Source organism: Phaseolus vulgaris, chromosome 8 (assembly GCF_051622355.1).
Source record: "Phaseolus vulgaris cultivar YP4 chromosome 8, ASM5162235v1, whole genome shotgun sequence".
NCBI lineage: Eukaryota > Viridiplantae > Streptophyta > Magnoliopsida > Fabales > Fabaceae > Phaseolus > Phaseolus vulgaris.
The window spans coordinates 55,106,307-55,126,971 of NC_143505.1; the positions used below are offsets into that span (position 1 = coordinate 55,106,307).

A 20,665-nucleotide genomic window follows, 5' to 3' on the forward strand; every position below is an offset into this window, starting at 1 on the left:
TCACAATGCTTCATAACTTTTTATTTCGATAATGTTTAAAAGAATATGTAATTAATTTACATTTGCATTTTTAAAGTTATATTATGTGTTTATGAATTTTGAAAAGTGTATTGTCTTATCAACACATTTCTTGTCCTTTATCAATGTCCCTTACATCCAAAAGTGAGAGTAAACTAAACTAATGATATTCAACCATAAGAGAAAATGATGTTTGCTATAGAAATGAAAATTCAATAAATAACAACATATGGAGAGAAAAGGAGTGCCATCTACTCTAAATATGACATGGAGAAATAACAGAGAAAGGTGGTTCAACTCAATTAAGATTCCAAATAAAAAATTGTAATTAAAATGTAATTAATAGAGAAATACTTTTTCACATGATAGAATACTATTATATTAACTGAACTATTATTATGTGTTAGTTAATAGAGAGCTGGGTAGAAAAAAGCTAATACAGAGTTGGTCCTTAGTACGACTTCGTAGTAAACCATAAAAAAACAATTCCAATTGTGATTTTATTGTGATTTTATTCTTGTTTTACAAAATAAAAAGAAGTACTGATAAAAACTATATTAAATTAATCTCTTCCCTAACTATTTGCACGATTTCTGTTCTTTGTTCTTATCAGTATCACATTTAATACGACTTCAACAAGTCTTGCAAGCCATTGGGGTTTTCCAACAAAAAATACATTATAACCCAATATTATTCCAAACATCATCCCACATGCATAACCCACCACAACGCATTTCCACCCAAATCCTGATTCTTCTTCATCAACTGTTGGACGTGTTTCCCTTTCTTTATCCCCATTGCAGGCTTTTGACAAAGGAATTCCACACAACATTGGATTTCCAACGTAGGAATTGTTTTCAAATGTGTTAAATTGTCCACCTGTTGGTATCACTCCCTCAAACTGGTTTTGTGAAAGGTTCAATACCTCCAAAAAATTCATATTTTTCAAAGCCATGGGAATCTCACCCTTCAACAGGTTCCATGAGAGATCCAATGATTCCAAATTGCTTAAATTAGCCAATGTAAGTGGGATGGTACCAGTGATTCTATTGTGTGAAAGGTTAAGCCCTATGAGAGAATGCAACTCTCCAATGGCTTTCGGAACTTCTCCTTCAAACATATTATTTGATAAATCAATGGTTGTCAAAACAGTCAATATCCTCTCCAGCTCCATGTATTGCCCTTTCATTACAATCACTATTGAATCAATATATGAACCATTACCCAAATATTTCAAACCAGCTTTGTTGTCACTTGCATTCATCATTCCTTGAAAGTTGTGGATGTATGAAGCTGGCAAGGGTCCGGTAAAACAGTTATTGGAGATGTCAAAAATCCTCAACCTGGGAAATGGAAGTTTGGTACCAAAAGAATTGATGACACCATGTAATTTATTAGACCGTAAACTGAGTACCTGTAAAGTTGGTAGAGTTTCTAACCAATAAGGAAACGTATCCTCTATGTTATTGTTTCCAAGGTCCAAAACTTCAAGTGTTGTACAGTGAGCCAAAGACTGTGGTAAAGGTCCCTCCAACTGATTTCTATTCAACTTTATAGTCTTAAAGGCATTTCCTTTAGAAAAGTTATGAGGTAGGCTTCCGTAAAGGTTGTTCTTTTGCAAATCCAACGCCCAAAGAGAAGGAAATGTTCCCAAGCATTCTGGAATAAGCCCTGTCAAGTTGTTGCAAGCCAAGTTGAGTACAAAAAGGGTGCTTGCGTTGCACAATGCTGAAGAAATGTCCCCACTCAGCTCGTTATTTGAGACTAAAAAGATTTCAATGCCATTTGGTGGAATTGGAAGATGTCCTTGCAACTTGTTGAAACTGAGATCAATGGAACTAATGTTCTTCCAGGAGCGCAAGAGGTTTTCATGAAACCATTTGGGAATGTTTCCACGAATTCTGTTATGAGAAAGATCTAAAACTTGCAGATTTTGCATTGGTGCTAAGAATTTTGGAAAACTACTTAGTTTACTTGAAGATAAATTCAAGTATTGAAGGTTGGGTAAGATGTAGTCAAAATTATTTTCAAAGTTTATAGAGAGAAAACTATTTTGAGAAAGTTCCAAAATATGTAAATTTTTAAGCTTTGAAAATTGGTGAAAGTCCACAATACCACTCAAGTTCGTTGATGATAAACTCAAATAGTTAAGATTTTTGGAGTTGAAATATTGAATTTGGAAAATTACCTTGCAATTTGTTATTAGAAAGCAACAAACATTGCAAAGAATTAGTTGAGAATTGACCTATTGACCCTCCAAGTTGGTTGTCAGTAAGATCCAAAAACAATAAGAAAGGCAAAGAATAACACCAACGAGGAATTAGTCCATTTAACATGTTATGATTCAAATTTAGGACGACTAATTTGGAGAGTTTCGTGATATGGGTCGGAATGGGGCCAACTAATTTATTATCTGATAAATCTAAGATATAAAGTTGAGTTAGATTAAATAATGATGGTGGAAGAAATCCATTGAAATTGCAACCCGAAAGAGATAGTATGCTAAGAGACTTCAAGTGGGCTATGGAATCGGGAATGTATCCTGAGAAAGCAGTTGAAGAGAGAGACAAGAATCTCAGAGGAGTAGTCCAGTTGGAGTTTGGAAGTTGACCTCTTAGGTTTTCATTGTATGACAAATCTATTTCTTGGAGATTGGGTAAACGGAGGATGTCAGTTGGAAGTTTGGCTTGGATTTGGGTGTCCAAGAGATATAGAGAAACCAAAGAGGATGACAAATTGGTCAACAATGACAAAGAGCTCTCTCTGACAGAGGACATGTTCACTCCTCCTAAAAATATCTCTTTTAAATTAGTTGCGTTCTGAATGAGTTTGTTCCAAGTGCATGAATGAAGTCTCATTCTGGAGTAGCTTGTGGTGGGATCATTAAGTAGTAATAAGTCGATGGTATTGAAATGAAGATATAGTAATTTTGACAAGTGAGAGATTGTGGAGGGAACATCACCAGTGATTCCAGAGCCAGACAAAGTTAGATGGGTGAGGTTGACAAGGTCACCAATGGCAGAGTGTATTGAAGATCCAGAGAAATCATTATAATCAAGGTTGAGTTGTTGAAGGTGTCTTAGCCTGAAAATGGAGCTATTGGAACCCAGTAACTCTCCTCTAAGATCACTGCAGGTAAGGTCGAGGCCAATCACGTGGCCTGACCTGGAGTCGCACGTGACCCCATCCCACCCACAACAATCTCTGATGTTGTTCCAAGATTCTCTAAGTGAAGATTGAGAGCAATCAGGAAAAAGACGAAGTGAAGAGTTGAGAACCAGAAATGAATGTTTGAATTGCAACAAGGCATATTTATCATCAGGGTTGCACAACAAACAATTGTAAACAGGAAAATGAAGTAGTAAGCACTCGAAGATGATCAAGTATTTGAGCATAAGGCAACCCATTTTTGTTGCAACCAATCCATCAAGTTTAATCTATTTATAGGAAGCTGGACTGTTTTAAATTTGCAAAAACATAATAATACTTAAAATAAATTTCGTATTATACGGGAATGAATTAGAATTATATATGGTCATCTTACTTCCTTAAAAGTCTATTTATAAGAGGCTGTGCTATTTGAAAGCAAGCCATTTGTTAAACCACTCTTCTTTTTCTATGGTTCTTGTCATTTTTACGATATTTTTTTTTAATTTACAAAAATAATAATAATACTTAATTTAATTTATATTATACGAAATCAATTAGAAAGGGGAAGTAGTATGTTTGAAATTTCCAAGCCTAGCTCCATATAAAGAACTAAAGACTTTCTAATACAATAGTGACAACTCACAAATACCATGTTATGCATGATTAGAAATTTCATAGTCAATGCTTCTCCAAAATAATCTGGAAATATACTTTAAACAAAATTTCGGCATTTTTCATTTTTAATATTTAATAAGTACAAAATTTTGATTGTAATAATTATTATATTATTTTTAATGAACGATGTCCATGTGTTAATATTTACTAAAAAAATATTAAACAAATTTAGAGTTATTAAAATCTTATTTAACCTTAAAGCGAATGCCAGATATTATGTAATATGTAGGGACGGTGATTTTTTGTGGTGATGATGAGTTTTTCCGGTTTCATAAAACAATCTAAGCACAAATGAGTTAAATTTAAATTATTTTGATAAATAAATTAATCCATTATTATTAAAAATTTGATAATAAAATCTTAACAATACAATAAATACGAAATATTAATTTACGATGTCTAACGAAAATATAATTTAAAAATGGCTGTGAGAATAAATATAATATAAAAATACTATTTTACCCTTGTCAATAAGACAATGTGTGAACGGGTTCTATATATGTTTTCAGCATTTAACATTTATAGTCTAACAGCGTAAAGTCTTCTCACTGTGAACATGAAAATTATGGTTCAGACTTTTAAATGTTTCTCACACCACACATGATACACGCACGTCAACAATGTGTTTGCACCACTGCAATAATCACATTTTTATATGATCTCACATTTATTTTGAAAAATAAAATATTTTTAAGCTTTTAGGTTATGTTTTTTTAAGAATTTGGGAATGTAGTATGAACTCCAGAATTGGATTAATTAAAATCCAATTTTTAAAGGTGGTTAATCTTGCTAAATAATGAAAGGTGTTTAAAATTTTATGTATTTTTCACTTATGTATAACGTAGTATTTTTAATATTTTCTTGTATATGTTTTACCTTATTACAGTACAACTTCAATAAATTATAAAACAAAATAAAGAAAATATAATTACTATAATAATGTACTTACCCGTCCAAAGGTTGAGATACGTCTAAGAGATCGAGGCAACTAATGAGCATTATGAACAAAACGGCCTAATCAATGAGTCTTAAATGATGAGTGACTATTTATGGAATAATAAATAACAGTTATGTGGTCAATCTAAAGGACTCGTAACTATTAACACATAGGATACCACCTAATGAACCTATAAATATGCACTCTTTAAGAAGTATAATCTATTTTATCTCATACTCTTAACTCTCATATTGTTAAGAACTTATCATTTTTGTGCTCCTACTGACCTAAGCATCGAAAAACCATTTTCAGGTGAACCTCCCTCTCTCATCGAAGACTAACTGAAAGCTTGTTCCCTGAGAAACATCTTGTCCTCATCGAGTTGCACTCCTGGAATTCATTTTTGGTAGAAACATTTGGCGCTCGCCGTGGGGTCTGACAATTTTTTTTCCAAGACCACCATAACAACTAGACATACACTCTTAACATAAGTTTCCAACAAGATAACACAAACCAACAACTCGAGGCTTTCCTCCGAAGGAGTGAGGAAAACTTGCATAGAACCATGAGGGACACCCTAGGCCAAATGTAGGAAAAGATGGAGCAGGACATGGTGTCCCTGAAAGAACAACACAGGGTAGAGTTGCTAGCACCGCAGGACCAGATGGCCTGCAGGGATGGTGATCACACTCAGGAAGACCTTGAATATTCGGGCCATATTGTAGAGTCCCAGCGAAACTCCCCTAAGAACTCCTCTCTTTGGGAGAAATCGGCGTCCCGCACTCACACTAGGAGATCATCTTGGAGGAGGACCCTGACAAGCACCGCTCAGGGTACAACGGGGCAGGAAAGATGGGGACACGAGCACCAACCTTCAAGGCGGTTCACAATCCACTGATTAACCGCAAATGAAGGCGAATTTGAAGGGTTTCCACCCATTTACCAACGAGGTCATGGGCACCCAGTTAGCTCGGAGGTCGTGGTGGCCCAATTTGGAGAAGTACTCGGGAACCTCCGATCCTAAGGCCTACGTTAAGGCCTAAATGGCACATGCTCACTTGTTCTCGAAAAATATGGTCGTGCATTGCAGGCTGTTCCCCACCACTCTGGCAAGGGTAGCCCTGGTTGACTCTTTTGAGTTCGTGTGGCCGATTCCTGACTCGATTTGCAGATTGTAAGCCCATAATCACAACCTTAGCATCCTTGCACAACATGATACAAGGAAAGGGGGGGGGGGGGGGGGGGGGGGTGATAAACATATATTTATTCACAATCAATAGTTTTAATCATAAATTATTGACCATAATAATAAATAAATTCATTCTTTTAATTCAAATTCATATAATTGGGTTTATTTGGGCCTTAACTATTTTTTGTGTAAATTTTGTGTTTTTTATATTAGTTTGAAGGAAGTGTCTACCTTTGTGAATGAGCCAAATATGCAAAAGTCCAACTTGCTTCTTTGAATCAAAACATAAAACAAATTTTAAAGAGAAATAGGAGAAAATAAAATGTACAATATCTCATAAACAAAATTGGAAACAAATCTTCTGCAAAATACAAGAATTCTGGAAAGTTGGAAACTGAGAGAATGTTAACAAAATTTAAACCAAAATATTTTCCCAAGATCCTTGGAGCAAAAAAACCTATAAAAAGACATAAGCCTTAAGGAGAAAGGGGAGAGCTTCATAGGATTTTCTTAGTTTATTTTCTTCTTTGTAATTCTTTTGTTTCGCCTTAGCATGGAAGGCTAAACCTTTTTGATTGATTCTTTGTAATTTCCCATTGAGTTTTGAGGTTTTGATCAATAAAAAATTCATTTTTTAATTCTCTATAGTAGTTGTTATAATATTCTAATCTACTGGAAAACTGGTTTTTCTGAGAGGTTATACTTGAATGCATGATTGAGAGTCTTCCTTATTTTAAACTTTGGTTTCTTAGTTACTTCATATTGTTCTGATTAATTTATTGAGCGTATGATTCAAGAGAGAGGAGATTAACATTCCCATAGAGTATACGCATGGAACAAAGTAGGTACTGATTAAACTAGTAGACACATGCTTTATTGGTGAGTTTCAATTGAACAAGATTGACGCATATTCAATCTAGTTTAACTCTGTTGGATGATTGAGAAAAGATTAATTTTTAAAGAACCTGTGAAGAATTCAACGCTGAAAGAACTTGGGATCAACCACTTTTTAATTACTATTTTAATCTCTTTTATATTTTTTGTAGAACTATCTCAACCCCTTTTTATCTTTATTGTTATTGTTAACTTGTATTGCTTGCAGATACTTTCTAAACATTGATTTACTAATTTCACTATTGGATTTGCTAGGAGACGACTTGGGGTCATCTGACCACGATTACACTATCATCTCTCCAACGTAAGACAGGTCCACATTGGAATCATTTTAATGTGACAGCAAAACGACAGCTATTAGAGGCTTGAGACAGTACATGGCCAAATTTTCCCGGGCCACGCTGAACATACTCGACCTACATCCGACAGTGTTCATGCACGCCTTGTCAGTAGGGTTACGTCCAAGGAAATTCTTGAACACGTTGTATGTTAAGCCACCGAAAGACATGGACCAACTACGGGTTAGGGCGACAAGGTATATGAACATTGAAGAGAACGTCGACGCCTACAAGAAGGCGATGAAGGCATCAACCACGATGACCTTCCCTAGTTAGAAAAGAAATAGGTCAGGGAAGTTTGAGAGCTACACTCCTCTAAACGCCTAGAGGGAGATTGTACTACAGGAGGCCTGCAACTTGGAGCTGGTTCACCTACCATCTCCAACCTATAACAACCCCCTAGGGGATTGTAGCTACCACCGAAACCAGGGGCATAACACAAGAGAATGCTTCAAGGTAAAAGACCTCCTTGAAGAACTTGTTAGATCGAGGGCCCCGTTTCATCTACCGGGTTGATAACACCCGTTGTAGGAGGTCAAATCGAGGTCACGATAGGGGCAGGTTAGGACGAGGACGCGATAACAAAGCAAGAAGCTCGTGCTGAACTGACACCCCAGAGAAGAGCAAGGCAAGAACCACCCAACACGAGATGGGGAATCCCATCAAGAGCTAGAGAACCAGGAGAGATCCGGGGTTAGCATCGGTTGGGGAGAAATCAACACTATCACTGGTGGTGGCCCTACCAGCTCGACTAGAAAAAGACATATCAAGAGTGTCAATTCTATCAGTCTCCTACCACCACGTATTATGCCAATATCCTCTTTACAAACAAAGATCGATCCTCAGGAACATCCTAATCTCGCGAGTTGCACTCCCCATATTCATTTCCAGTAGGAACACTATATAATAAACAAAAATGCATAATGTACATATAAACTAGAATCGTAAACATGTATTTAAAAAATATACTATTAATATATAACATAATAGAAACACAGAACCAATTTAAACTAGTCAATTCCTTAGCGATTTGCAAGGTTTATGCCTTTTGTTTTTGTCACTCTTACATTTAACACAACTTCAACGAGTGTGGCAAGCCATTGAGGTTTTCCAGTGAAGAATAAATGAGAGCCCAAGATGATTCCAAAGAGCATCCCACATGCATATCCCACTACCACAATTTCCCACCCAAATCCTAATTCTTTATGATCAAGTGTTGAATGTGGTGACAATTTTTTATCCTCATTGCATCGTTTTGACAAAGGGTTTCCACATAACATTAAATTTCCAGCATATGAATCATTTTCAAATGTGTCAAATTGTCCACCTCTAGGTATCATTCCCTCAAACTGGTTTTGTGAAAGGTTCAAGACCGCCAGAAAATTCAAATTACTCAAAGCCATGGGAATCTCACCTTTCAACTGGTTTCGTGAGAGATCCAACCATTCCAAATTTCTCAAATTACTCAAAGATTGTGGAATGGTACCAGTGATTTCATTGTGGGAAAGGTTTAGCCCTCTAAGGGAAAGCAATTCTCCTATGACTTTTGGAATTTCTCCTTCAAACATGTTGTCTGATAAATCAATAGTTGTGAAAGCAGTCAATATTCTCACCAACTCCATGTATTGACCTTTCATTACGACCACTATAGAATCATTATAGGATTCGTGAATATCCATATATAACGAACCAGTTTGGCTGTCACTCACGTTCTTCATTCCTTGAAAGTTCTTAAAGTATGATGTTGGCAAAGGGCCACTGAAACTGTTATTAGAGACATCAAATATTCTCAACATGGGAAATGGATGCTCGGTACCCAAACAAGTGATGACACCATGAAGTTTATTTGATCGTAGACTAAGTACCTGTAACTCTTGCAAAGTTTCCAGCCAATGGGGAAATGTATCCTCAATGTCATTGTTTCCAAGGTCCAAAACTTGGAGCTTTGTGCAGTGAGCCAAAGATTGTGGTAATGGTCCCTTGAACCTGTTGCCATTCAACTTTATTGTCTCAAATGCATTTTTCTCAGGAAAGTTCTGAGGTATGTTTCCGTAAAGGTTGTTCACTTGCAAATCCAACACTATAAGAAAAGGAAATGTTGCAAGGCATTGTGGAATGTGTCCTATCAAGTTGTTGTGAGCCAAGTTGAGTATACGGAGAGAGCTTGCGTTGCACATTGTTGAAGAAATGTCCCCAGTTAGCTCATTATTTGAGATTAGAAAGTATTCTATACCACTGGGTGGAATTGGAAGATCTCCCTGCAGCCTGTTATAACTCAGATCAATAGTTTCAATGTCCTTCCAGTGCAAGAGTTGCTCCCGAAATCCTTGGGGAATGCTTCCACGAATTTTGTTATTAGACAGATCCAATACTACCATATTTTGAAGAATTTCTAAGAATTTTGGAAAAGTACTCATGTTACAGGAGGATAAATATAAGAATTGAAGGTTTGGTAAGATTTCAACACTACTATCAAAGTTGATAGAGATAAAAGTATTGTGTGAAAGATCAAGTAAAAGTAGATTTTTTAACTTTAAAAATCGGTGAGAATCCACAAAACTAGTAAAATTATTTGATGACAGACGCAAGTCAACAAGATTTTCCATTTCAAATATTGAATATGGGATATTACCTTGCAGTTTGTTATTAGAGAGATACAAATATTCTAAAGAATAAGTCGAGAATTCACCAACTGAGCCTGTGAACTGGTTGCCACTGAGAAACAACCGTGACAAGGATGGAAGAGAATAACACCAACTTGGAATTGTCCCATTTAACTTGTTAGCAGTTAAACCCAGAGTGTGTAATTTTGGAAATTGAGTGATTGTATGTGGAATCGGGCCAACTAACTCATTATCTGATAAATCTAAAAGAGAAAGCTGAGTCAAATGAAACAATGATGAGGGAATCAATCCATCAAATTTGCATCTAGAAAGACTGATATGGTTGAAATACTTCGAATGACCTATGGAATTAGGAATTTGTCCTGAGAAAGCAGTGCCAGAGAGATCCAAGTACCTCAACAGAAGGCTCAAGTTAGATTTTGGAAGCTCACCTCTTAACCATGCATTAGATGAAAGATCTAGTTTTTGAAGATTTGGTAAGCAAAGTATGTCACTTGGAAACTTGCCTTGCAAGTTGGTGTTTGAGAGACTAAGAGAAACCAAAGTGGAAGATAGATTGGTTAGCAATGACAAAGAGTTCTCTTTGATAGAAAACATGTTCATGCCATCTAAATGGATCTCTCTTAACTTAGTTGCATTGTGAATGAGTTTGTTCCAAGTGTATGGATGCATTCTGATAGACAAGTATATGGGCATAGGATCATCAACTAGTCCCCAGACAGCACTGAGATCAAGTGATACTAACTTTGACAAGTGAGAGATTGTGGAGGGAACATCACCACTGATCACAGAGTATGATAAATTTAGATACACGAGATTCACAAGATCACCAATTCCAGAAGATAGTGAAGACCCAGAAAAATCATTGTAGGCTAGATTGAGTTGTTGAAGGTGCCTTAACCTAAAGATGGAGCTATTGGGATGGAATTGACCTTGAAGATGACTGCAGCTAAGGTCAAGAGCAATCACGTGGCCAGACATGTCGCACGTGACTCCATTCCACTGGCAACAATTTGTTCCATTTGTCCAAGATTCTGTCTTGGAAGAAAAAGAGGAACAGACATCAAGCCATGAATAATAATGGGAAGTGTTGACAGTAATTGAGTTTTTGAATTGTAACAAGGAAGATTTATCATGATGGTTGCATGAACAAGTGTAAGAAGGAAAATTTAAAAGCAGCAAATGAAGCATAACATAGGCCAATAGAAACCACCCCATATGGGAGAACAACTTTCTACAAAATACTTTTCCTCTTGTTTTTCTTATCTTCAAGTAAAAGACTTTGAATGCAACCATGGAAGAACTTTAATTTATAAGCTAGGTGAGGCTCCTAGGATTAATCAAATTTATTATTTTCTCTTTCTCCATTTTTTTATCTACTTTGGGATGTAATAAGACATACAGAACAAGCCATCACACTACTGCAACCAAAATTTAAATAAATTTTATGGGAAATAAATAATGATTTTATTGAAAGTAACTAATTATTATAAAAGAGAAAGAAAAAGGACAAATACATAAAAACAACAGCAAAGGTTGAATACTTTTCATTGACATTAACTTATATCTAAATATATAGAAACAAAAAAACATAGATAAAGAACAAATAAGTTGAGATTAGAAGGAGATGTTAGAAAAAGTGCAAAAAGTATAAAGCTCAGATGTGTCACGAATCTTCTGAGGATCAGAGGAGTGTGATGAACCCATCCATCACTGTGGACACAGATTCGTCATAGCTATGAAATGCACCAGCCGGGAATCGAACCCGGGTCTGTACCGTGGCAGGGTACTATTCTACCACTAGACCACTGGTGCTTCTGTTGGTAGGATTTTCCCTCTTATTAATAATTTCGATCCTTATCAAATTTATTTTGGTTTCCTTGAATTCATTTGACATGATTAAATATAATAGTTAAACTCTCAAGATTATTTCACCTAGTAGAAATAAATCTTCAAATCAATAATTTATTTTTAGTGTTATTTTATGAAGAAAATTATATTTGTAGCTTGGAAAAGTAAGAGAATATTTAGAGAAAAACGTCTGAACAGATAATAAAAGTTTTAAAACTAATAATTATATACACTAAATAAAAATCAATTTCAGAGATAAAAAATAATTATCCATTATATTTATTAAATTAAATATTATTTTAAAGACAAAAAAATATTGATATTTAAAATAGTTTTTATTATTAATAAAATTTATAAACTAATTTTTATAATTGGAATCTAATTAACTAGGAAGATTTTAGCTATCAATTATTTTAAATTCTAAAATTAGAGTTAAAACTTTGATGTTGATTAGACATTAATTTATAAATTAATTTATAATTTTTTTAATAATATAAATTATTTTAAATACTAATAATTACAGTAACGCTACAATGTTATGTGGTAACTTTTTATTAAAATATATACATAATATGTTAGTGTGTAGATTTTTCTATTTCTTTTTTTATTATTTAAAAGCGTAAATTGTATGTATGATATATATGTGCAAGTTTTTCATTCTTAGTGATTCATCTAAACTTATGTATAACATATATTTACATTTTTATTTTATATCAAAGAATTTATTTTGAATTAAAGAAAAAATATAATAATAATTTTATGATTAATGCAAGTCTCATTAATTTTTTTTTAAAATAAAACATAAATTATCAAAAACATTGTAATATCTATACATAATTACATAAATTTATCAAAATATAAAATACTTATATTTTGAAGAAATAATAATTGTAGTTACGTCTAAATTTGTAAGATGTATTCGTATAAAAAGTTAAACAAAAGTTTGATCAAAATGTTATAAAAAATTGCAACAAATTTGATCCTAAGGAATTGACTGTATGGAAGAAGCTCATAAAAAAATATTGTGTCAATTCTATCATAGATTGTATTTGTATCCACATGGTGTAATATGCACTCATGTAGAAAATTACACTAAATGTTGTGTAATATGCACTAATGTAGGAAATTACACTAAATGTTGATAACAGGGATGTGACTAAGCCCACATAGGTCGGAGAGATATACACATATAGAAAATTCTTTAGTAACAGGGATGTTGATAACATTTTGTTTAAACTCTTTAATAATAATATAAAAGAACACTTATTTAGTCTTTAGTAAATTATCACACGTATGTTTATTAAAATAAAATTAATAATAATATATAATTAATAAAATTAAAATTATCACATGTTTATTAAAATAAAATTAATGATAATATATAACTAATAGAATTAAATTTTTTATACTAAGATTATATCCTTTTTATTGTACTAAAAATAAAATATGTTAATATTTATTAATTTATTCTAAAATAATTAAAAAAATATAGACAATATTTATATTTAAATTTATTTATTTATTTTAATTAAAAAATTAGTAGATGCTTATCTTGGCTTTTGAGATCACATTAGTATGTATTTATTTGGTATTTTAATATTAAGGTTGCTTGTAAGAAACTACCTGGTAAGCTAGATAGCTAATAAAATAGATATTATTTTTCAGATTTTATATAGTGAGCTAATTTCTAATTAATGATTTTTTTAATTATATGTTCTAAACTGATAAATAGCTTATTTTGAAGAAAACATAAAACCTCTTTATCATGCCACACCTGAGAACTCACAACAGCTTACACTAGTAATCACTATTTCGTCAAATATTAGTACAATAAACCCACTTGCAGCTTGCAAGTGGTTTCTTTAACCAAATATTCATAAAAGAATTGTAATTTTTCCTTCTGCATAGAACAATTGTAATCTAAAACATACTGCACCAAACATTTTCCACAAAGAAAGAGAAGCAAATCATAATCATAGTTTCTTACATCCGGTGTAAAATATATCAACAGCCGGTTGCCCATTCTAGAACATAGAGATGTTTATGCTCCACCATCTACCAGTCTTCTTGTGCTTTAATTTCCTTCTGTTCCTATTCATTTCTATTTATTACATAGATGCATGCAATCCTTCACAAGTTTCTGTTCTGAAATATCAGAATTAGCCTTTTTGGTGAACAGCAACTTGGTGAATGTCCATGTCCTTCAACATCACAGAACGCCCACAAGAATCACAGGGGGCAGTCCTGGAACCACAAACACTCTCATGCTCTGACAAACCTCTTAATCTGTCACGGACATCCATGGCTGAATTCCCAGCTTGAACCATATCACCACAAAACCGGCATGAAATAAGACGCAGGGGGCAAACTGAAGCTTGATGCTCCATCTGGTAAAAGGAAATCTTAGATACTCAGTTTTTATACAAATTCACAACAAAAGACAAACTTTAGGAACCCTGCCACTCCTTAAGATTAAGAAATTAAGATACACATTTCAAGAATTTCTATTGACCTCTTAATTATTTGTAATTTCTATGCCAAACCTGTTCGTTTGAAATACATCCATCTACTTAAACCTCTCCAAATGTTGTTGATAGGCAGTAAACCCTACTCTCCAAAAGTTTGGGAAAAAACATAGGACATTTTTTACTACCAAGATATAAAGAAAATTTGGGATTCCTATCATCTGGAATAAAAATGGAAAGTAGGGATGTGTGTGCCAGCCGTCATGCCAAATATCACAGTTTAGCTTCTCCTTTCTTCAAAATTTGAAGTCCCATCACAATTCACATGATAGTCCGTCAATAAAATGATTCTAATAGTTGAGTTGAGAGTAGAAATAAATACGAATAGAGGAGGCTTACTGTTCATTGTTCAACATAGACAAAGGTAGTCGTAAAAACACATGGTTTGGTTTGTCGTAAAAACACATGGTTTGGTTTGGAAAAAAAAACATCATTTCAATAGTCACTCTCCAACCCCCTGTATTATTGAAAACAAAATTTCAAGAGACTTAGAAATGGCTTTAAGCTCAACTCCCAACACTAAACTTGCAACTTTTAGAAGGCCAACATGCCAGTCAGATAATACCTTTGGAAAAATGAGTATAATTCCATAGAAGTTTGTGTAAATAATGAAAGAAGTCCCAATAAATTTTTTTTATCTAGTAAAAAGTTTGCACACTACACTTTCAACTGGAAACGGTTTATTCATTGCCTCCTCAACATTGTTTCAATTAAATTTAAATAAGATGAAGGCTTTTGCCATTGATTCTCCAAATTAAACTCACCTATCTCAGTAAAATATAAATTTGGATGGACATAACAGCATCAACAGAACCCAGTAAATAATGAATCACAGATATAGAGACAGAAACAAGAATTAGAACACCAAAAAGAGAAAGAAACATGGGCAGACACAAAACTGGTAAGAAAGGACAAGAGATGTGCAGCTTACCATTTTCTCTTTCTCGAGGATAATTCCACAAGGGCACTGAAGTGGCTCGTGAAAAACTTTCATGTGCTTTTCTAATTCTACCTGCTGGAATGCCAGATCACATCTGTCACAGTGAACGTGGTTCTTGGACTCTTCAATCCTAAGAACAACTCCACAGCCTGCACGCGGACATACAACAATGTGCCTCCTACAGTAGGCTTCATGCAGTGCAATAGTCCTAGTGGGAATATAATGCTTGCAGTTCCTACATTGTTCAGTATCTATTTCCATAGATGACACAGAAGATGATGCTTGCTGACCAACTTTTTGATTAAAGTTATCCTGGACCACTACTGATATTTTATACTTAGTCATTCCCTTGAAGCCATAGATACCGATGCTGTAAGTCCCCACACCCAAGCTTTCATCTTTACAGCTAAGAATCAAAGTCTTTGAGCCAATATCATGAGACGACCACTCATGCTGGTGCCGTGTAGGAAATATGAGAGGATGTTTAGAGATAAAAAGATCAGTGTCCCCCTCACCAGTCTCTGATTCTAATTTTACCTCAATACAAGAATTCCCAGAAGATAGTTTCTCCCATATGACATTATTGTCTATAGAAAATTTATAATACACAAACTTTCCTTCTTCTACTGTTCCAATTTGTGACATTCCAAATGAAAGTGGCATTAAAACATGCTCATCTCTCTTTTCTGAAGAGGTATCAGGATCAACTATGTCAACTTCAATATCTGTTTCTAAAACAGATACACTTGAAGAAGGTTTTAACTCCAGGACCCTTAATTTGTATGCAAGTTCTCCATAGTTTACAATTAAAATGTCACCTTGAGAAAGGGTAGCATGCTGCCGAAGAGAAGTTTCAAGGATAGCCTTATGATTCGGTAAGTCAGAAAATCCTGCTCTTTCAGGTTGAAGTTTTGCATATGTCCCTTTCGGAAGCCAAACATAGCGGACTTCAACTAATGGAGATTCTGAAGTGCCTTCGGAAAATAAATTATTCCAAACATGAGGAGGAAGTCCCACTGAACCTTCATCAGCAGTGAATTCTAAAACTCCTGAATGGGTGGTCCCTTGTTTCTCTTTATCAATATCTTGGATGCTTGAAGAGCTTTCCTTGTGAACTAATGACAGTTGAAAGTATATGGGTCCCTTATCAAAAGCACCCTGATCAGACAGTTCTGTGAAGCAAGAAGGAGGAAGCTTGATCTTATCTCCACCACCTTGATAGGGCACAGCCTCTAGTAATCGATAAAATACGATTCCTCTGCCAGCAAGAATGTTTTCTTGCATCTGTTGGTCAGCCTGAATTGAGAAGAGAATCATTTAGTGTTTTCACATTAACAATGTCGACAAAAAGGAAATATTTGCAGCCACAGCTTTTGTGCTGGAAGGTAAGGTAAACATTTATGCTTATATTAGCAAGATTATTTTCGCTAGTTAGAGATTAAACTCACTAGGTCAGCCCCTCAAAAGCTTATTGCTTGAAGGGCCACGTTAGAGATTAAACTCTTTCAAGGCAACCAACTAACAGCTCAAGCTTTCGTGTGAATGGTTGTTCGATAGCAACTAGCATTTTTTAATATACCACTTTTTGAAGGTTCGACAAATCACACCACCATAACACCTCATAACAATTTTGGTGCTTGCACCAGTAAGGGGTATAGAAAAGTCCAGCATGGACTTCTCTGAATCCAACCAATGAATATAATTGCTGAATCACATTTTTGTACATGTATAAAGAAAGCGATTCAACAGACATATATTTCTAGGCCACCAACTCTCAAGCTTTCGTGTGAATGGTTGTTCGATAGCAACTAGCTCTTTTTAATATACCACTCTTAATCCAACCGATGAATATAATTGTTGAATCACATTTTTGTACATGTATAAAGAAAACGATTCAACAGACATATATTTCTAGGCCACCAACTCTCAAGCTTTCGTGTGAATGGTTGTTTGATAGCAACTAGCTCTTTTTAATATACCACTTTTTGAAGGTTCGACAATCACACCACCATAACATAACACCTCATAACAATTCCGGTGCTTGTACCAGTAAGGGGCATAGAAAAATCCAGCATGGACTACTCTGAATACTCCACACAACTTGTAACTTTCCAATAAATATAATTGTCGAATCACATTTTCGTACAAGTATAAAGAAAGCGATTCAACAGACATATGTAAAGGGCATAAAAGCGATTCAGCATTAAAAAAAGGTAGAAAATCAGGGAGCATAAATAGACATAAAAATCATAAAAAGTAGAAATTTGACTACCCTTGCCGTTAAACTGCAAGGACCAACTGAAGGATAAATTTATTGAGAGAGATAATCATCCTAGGGCATGATCTGACAATTGAAGAGGCCTGATCATAGCAAAAGGTAGACAGAATATACTGAACAGCCAAAAACAAAAAAGAAAAATATAATAACTGGAGACAACAAAAGGGTTGGAATACATGCCATCAATTTCACGTGTCAGATTCTCCAACCCTACCTATGTTTGCTTCAAAGTTAATATCTTTAAAGAACAATCTACAGTATTGCATCTCTAGTTTTCAAAAAATTGAACACAGAGAAATCAATCTGAAGGACCCAATAACAAGATTACCTAAAAATAATCTTGAAAAAGGTTTGATAGTAATGAAAGGGGTGAAAAGGGTGTGGATACCTTGAGTTGCGCTTGTGCCGCATCAATACGACGAGATCTTTGAACAGCTTCGAGGGCTTCCTTTTGCTTCTGAGCCTCTTCTTTGGCCTTTCTTTCCTTCTGCAATTTCAATCTTGCTCTTTCCTTCCTCTCCTTCTGCTCTTTCTCTAGCTTTTCTCTCGCTCTTCTCAGTTCAAAATCCATCTCTCTCTAAGTGGTGTGTTGGTTAAGAAAAGGAATTGCAATTTGTGAATGAATCGAATCGAATCAAAACAAGAAGTGAATTTTGAATAAACCGTTGTTTTTTGTTTTCCCTTTTATTGTTGTTGGTCGCTATGCTTCTAAGATTAATTTAATTTAATGTTTTAATATTAAGTTGTTTGGTTCTAGAAAAGTCTGGGCCTTTCTTCTGCGATCAACTAAAGCCCGTCTTTCATGTTTTAAGAAACGTGTAAATATTCGATTTTGTTTTCTTTCTATCGTCATCACAAACACAACTTCCATTGCTACCCTTCATTCCATTTCTCCCTTTTCATAAATCAGGAAATAAATTATATTGTATTAGAATATCACTTAAAGTAACTCTAAAAAATTCATTAAATTATATTAGAAGAGAAAATATAATTATTTGTTAAAAAACTGCATTAAATTATATTAGAAGAGAAAATATAATAATTTGTTACCCATAGAGATGAGGAGATCAATGGTTTGAGGATGGATTCTCACCAAATATAGTATCTAAGTTGCATGACTACCGAGCTTATTCAAACTCTCGTTTTTATAGATCATAGTGGGTTCTCTCACTCACGCATTAATTCACATGTTGTGGGTTCTCTCACTCACACACTAAATTTATATGTGAAGGTCACAAGTTCACAGGTTGGTAGGTTATAGAACATGACGGGTTCTCTCACTCACGCACTAAATTCACATGCAAGGGTCACAAGTTCACAGGTTGGCAGGTTTTTTTGTCTTCATTAGTAAAAGAAGGAAATCTTTCAATTCCAAAATGCACAGCAACTTTAAAGTACATTTAAGAAACGTATTACGAAAGTGATATTAGTTGGGAAATGATTTTGAACAAAAACAGTGAAGTTAATGATGTGCGAACGCACTTCAGATTTATTATGCAACAAAATAACCCAAGTATAACGCGAGTAATCATCAACAATAGTTAAGAAATAACGAAAACCTTGCATAGAAGTTATGGAACAGGGTTCCCAAATATCAAAGTGTACAAGATCAAAAATAGCAGAGGTAGCAGTAGTACATAAAGTGAAATGAAGTTTTCTCTGTTTTGCACGACTACAAGTGTCACATACATTATGAGTATCAATAGTAATAAAAGGGTATTGTTTACGTAAGACATGCAATCTTTCATGTGAAGGGTGCCCCAGTCTATAGTACCACAGTGTTTTGTCCGTGATATTACAATTAATAAGAGGAGCAAAGTTATGTGGTTTAGAGCGACTAGAAGCAGGCAAGGTAGCCACAGGGTACAAGCCACCAGTGGCTTCAACTGTACCAATCCTCTCTTGGGTGAGATTGTCCTGTATAATGCAGTGAGAGTTAAAGTGAAAGTTAAAGTGCATTTAAGTTGGTGTGTGAGTTTAGAAACAAATATTAAGTTTAATTGAAAATGAGGCACATATAACACATAAGACAAATAAAACTTGGCCGAAAAGTGTACTAAACCAGAATATGTGGCATAAACAGTTTGACCATTTGGGAGACTAATTAAGACAGGTTTGATTTTAGTCCAAGTAGTAAAAACGCTCAAATTGTGGCAAACATGATCAGTGGCACCAGAATCAACAAGCCAAGATTCTTTTATAGCAGATAGTGAAGAGAAAAACTTACCCGTTGAAGATTGCTCGGTATTGGTGATTTTGTCTGTCGAGAAGGTTCCGACTTGATTAATTTGAGCGTGAGGGGCAGGATCCTCAAGGTTTTGCTGACGCAAAATGTTGGTTAGGAATTGACACTGTTGTGATGTAAGTTGAATCCCCTTTACATCTTGTTCTTTAGAAAAAGACTCAGAAGAAGAGTTAGTAGTAAACATATTGTTGGCTTGGGATGTCCTATTGATGGATTTGTAGCCAGGAGGAAACTCATGCTTTTTATAACAGGTGTCGACAGTGTGGCCAAGACGATTACAAAAAGTACAATTTTTTCTAGTAGAAGAAAACTTTGAGGTTTTAACATCACCAGAAGGAAAACCCACTTTTCTAAAACAAACAGCTTCAGTATGACCGTATTTACCACAAAAATTGCATGTAGTAGTGCGACTACTGTTAAGACTATGAAGACTAGGGGCAGGAACAACAATGCATAATTGTCTCTCTTGTTGAACAACCAATGAAATTTTTTTGGATATGGCAGGAATGGGATCCATGAGCAAAACATGAGAACAGATATTTTTATACTGATCATTTAATCCTCTTAAAAATTGCATAGCACGATCCTCACATTTTCTTTGATTTATAATAGAAATGACAGAACAAGAACATTTTACTGGGCATGTGCACACAGGATTAGGTCTAAAATTCTCTAATTCGTCCCAAATAATACGCAATTTTGTAAAATACTCTGTGACAGACATATCCCATGGTTTAAAGAAATAGCTTCAAATTGCAAATCAGAAATGCGAGATAAATCCACTTGTGAATATCTAACTTTTAAATCATTCCAGATGTCAAAGGCTATGTCCATCCAAACAATGCTTTGCCTAATAGGGATTGAAACAGAGTGTACTAACCAAGAGACAACCATGTTGTTACAGCGTGTCCAAGACGAGAAAGTGGGATCATCCCTTTGTGGGCACGGGTGTGAGCCAAGTATGAACTCCACTTTGTTCTTGGCACTAAGAGCAGTGATGA

At 34.7% G+C, this 20,665-nt stretch overlaps 2 protein-coding genes, 2 non-coding genes and 1 pseudogene across 4 annotated transcripts; all 5 read right to left on the bottom strand.

The window, feature by feature from the left end:
• Positions 1 to 592: 592 nt before the first annotated feature.
• Positions 593 to 3,425, bottom strand: LOC137827072 (receptor-like protein 7; annotated as a pseudogene).
• A 4,798-nt stretch (positions 3,426 to 8,223) lies between these two features.
• LOC137826256 (receptor-like protein 9DC3) lies at positions 8,224 to 11,043 on the bottom strand. The gene is made up of 2 exons (XM_090294164.1): positions 9,786 to 11,043; positions 8,224 to 9,572 (listed from the first exon to the last, which is right to left on the bottom strand). Exons 1-2 carry the CDS (start codon positions 11,041 to 11,043, stop codon positions 8,224 to 8,226), a joined length of 2,607 nt encoding a protein of 868 aa, XP_090150290.1.
• Positions 11,044 to 11,478: 435 nt separating this feature from the next.
• On the bottom strand, positions 11,479 to 11,564 carry LOC137827337 (small nucleolar RNA snoR114). The gene has a single exon (XR_011083728.2). It is a non-coding gene; the product is annotated as a small nucleolar RNA snoR114 (small nucleolar RNA).
• Positions 11,565 to 11,569: 5 nt separating this feature from the next.
• On the bottom strand, positions 11,570 to 11,640 carry TRNAG-GCC (transfer RNA glycine (anticodon GCC)). Its single transcript has one exon. It is a non-coding gene; the product is annotated as a tRNA-Gly (tRNA).
• Positions 11,641 to 13,454: 1,814 nt separating this feature from the next.
• On the bottom strand, positions 13,455 to 18,235 carry LOC137824038 (Ubiquitin fusion degradation UFD1 family protein). Its single transcript, XM_068629461.2, has 3 exons — positions 17,808 to 18,235; positions 15,133 to 16,437; positions 13,455 to 14,063 (listed from the first exon to the last, which is right to left on the bottom strand). The coding sequence occupies exons 1-3, from the start codon at positions 17,988 to 17,990 to the stop codon at positions 13,836 to 13,838; spliced, it is 1,716 nt and encodes a 571-aa protein (XP_068485562.1). The 5' UTR covers positions 17,991 to 18,235; the 3' UTR covers positions 13,455 to 13,835.
• Positions 18,236 to 20,665: the final 2,430 nt, after the last annotated feature.

What these genes read in the sequence shown, in the direction of transcription:
- LOC137826256 (XM_090294164.1), bottom strand. Translation starts at nt 11,043, where the DNA reads ATGGGGTGGTTTCTATTGGCCTATGTTATGCTTCATTTGCTGCTTTTA. An exon ending in GGAAAATCTTGTTGACTTGC is followed by an intron (nt 9,573 to 9,785) that starts GTCTGTCATCAA and finishes AAAATATGGTAG; the next exon opens with TATTGGATCTGTCTAATAAC.
- LOC137824038 (XM_068629461.2), bottom strand. Translation starts at nt 17,990, where the DNA reads ATGGATTTTGAACTGAGAAGAGCGAGAGAAAAGCTAGAGAAAGAGCAG. An exon ending in CGGCACAAGCGCAACTCAAG is followed by an intron (nt 16,438 to 17,807) that starts GTATCCACACCC and finishes TTCTCAATTCAG; the next exon opens with GCTGACCAACAGATGCAAGA. An exon ending in TCCTCGAGAAAGAGAAAATG is followed by an intron (nt 14,064 to 15,132) that starts GTAAGCTGCACA and finishes TCCTTTTACCAG; the next exon opens with ATGGAGCATCAAGCTTCAGT.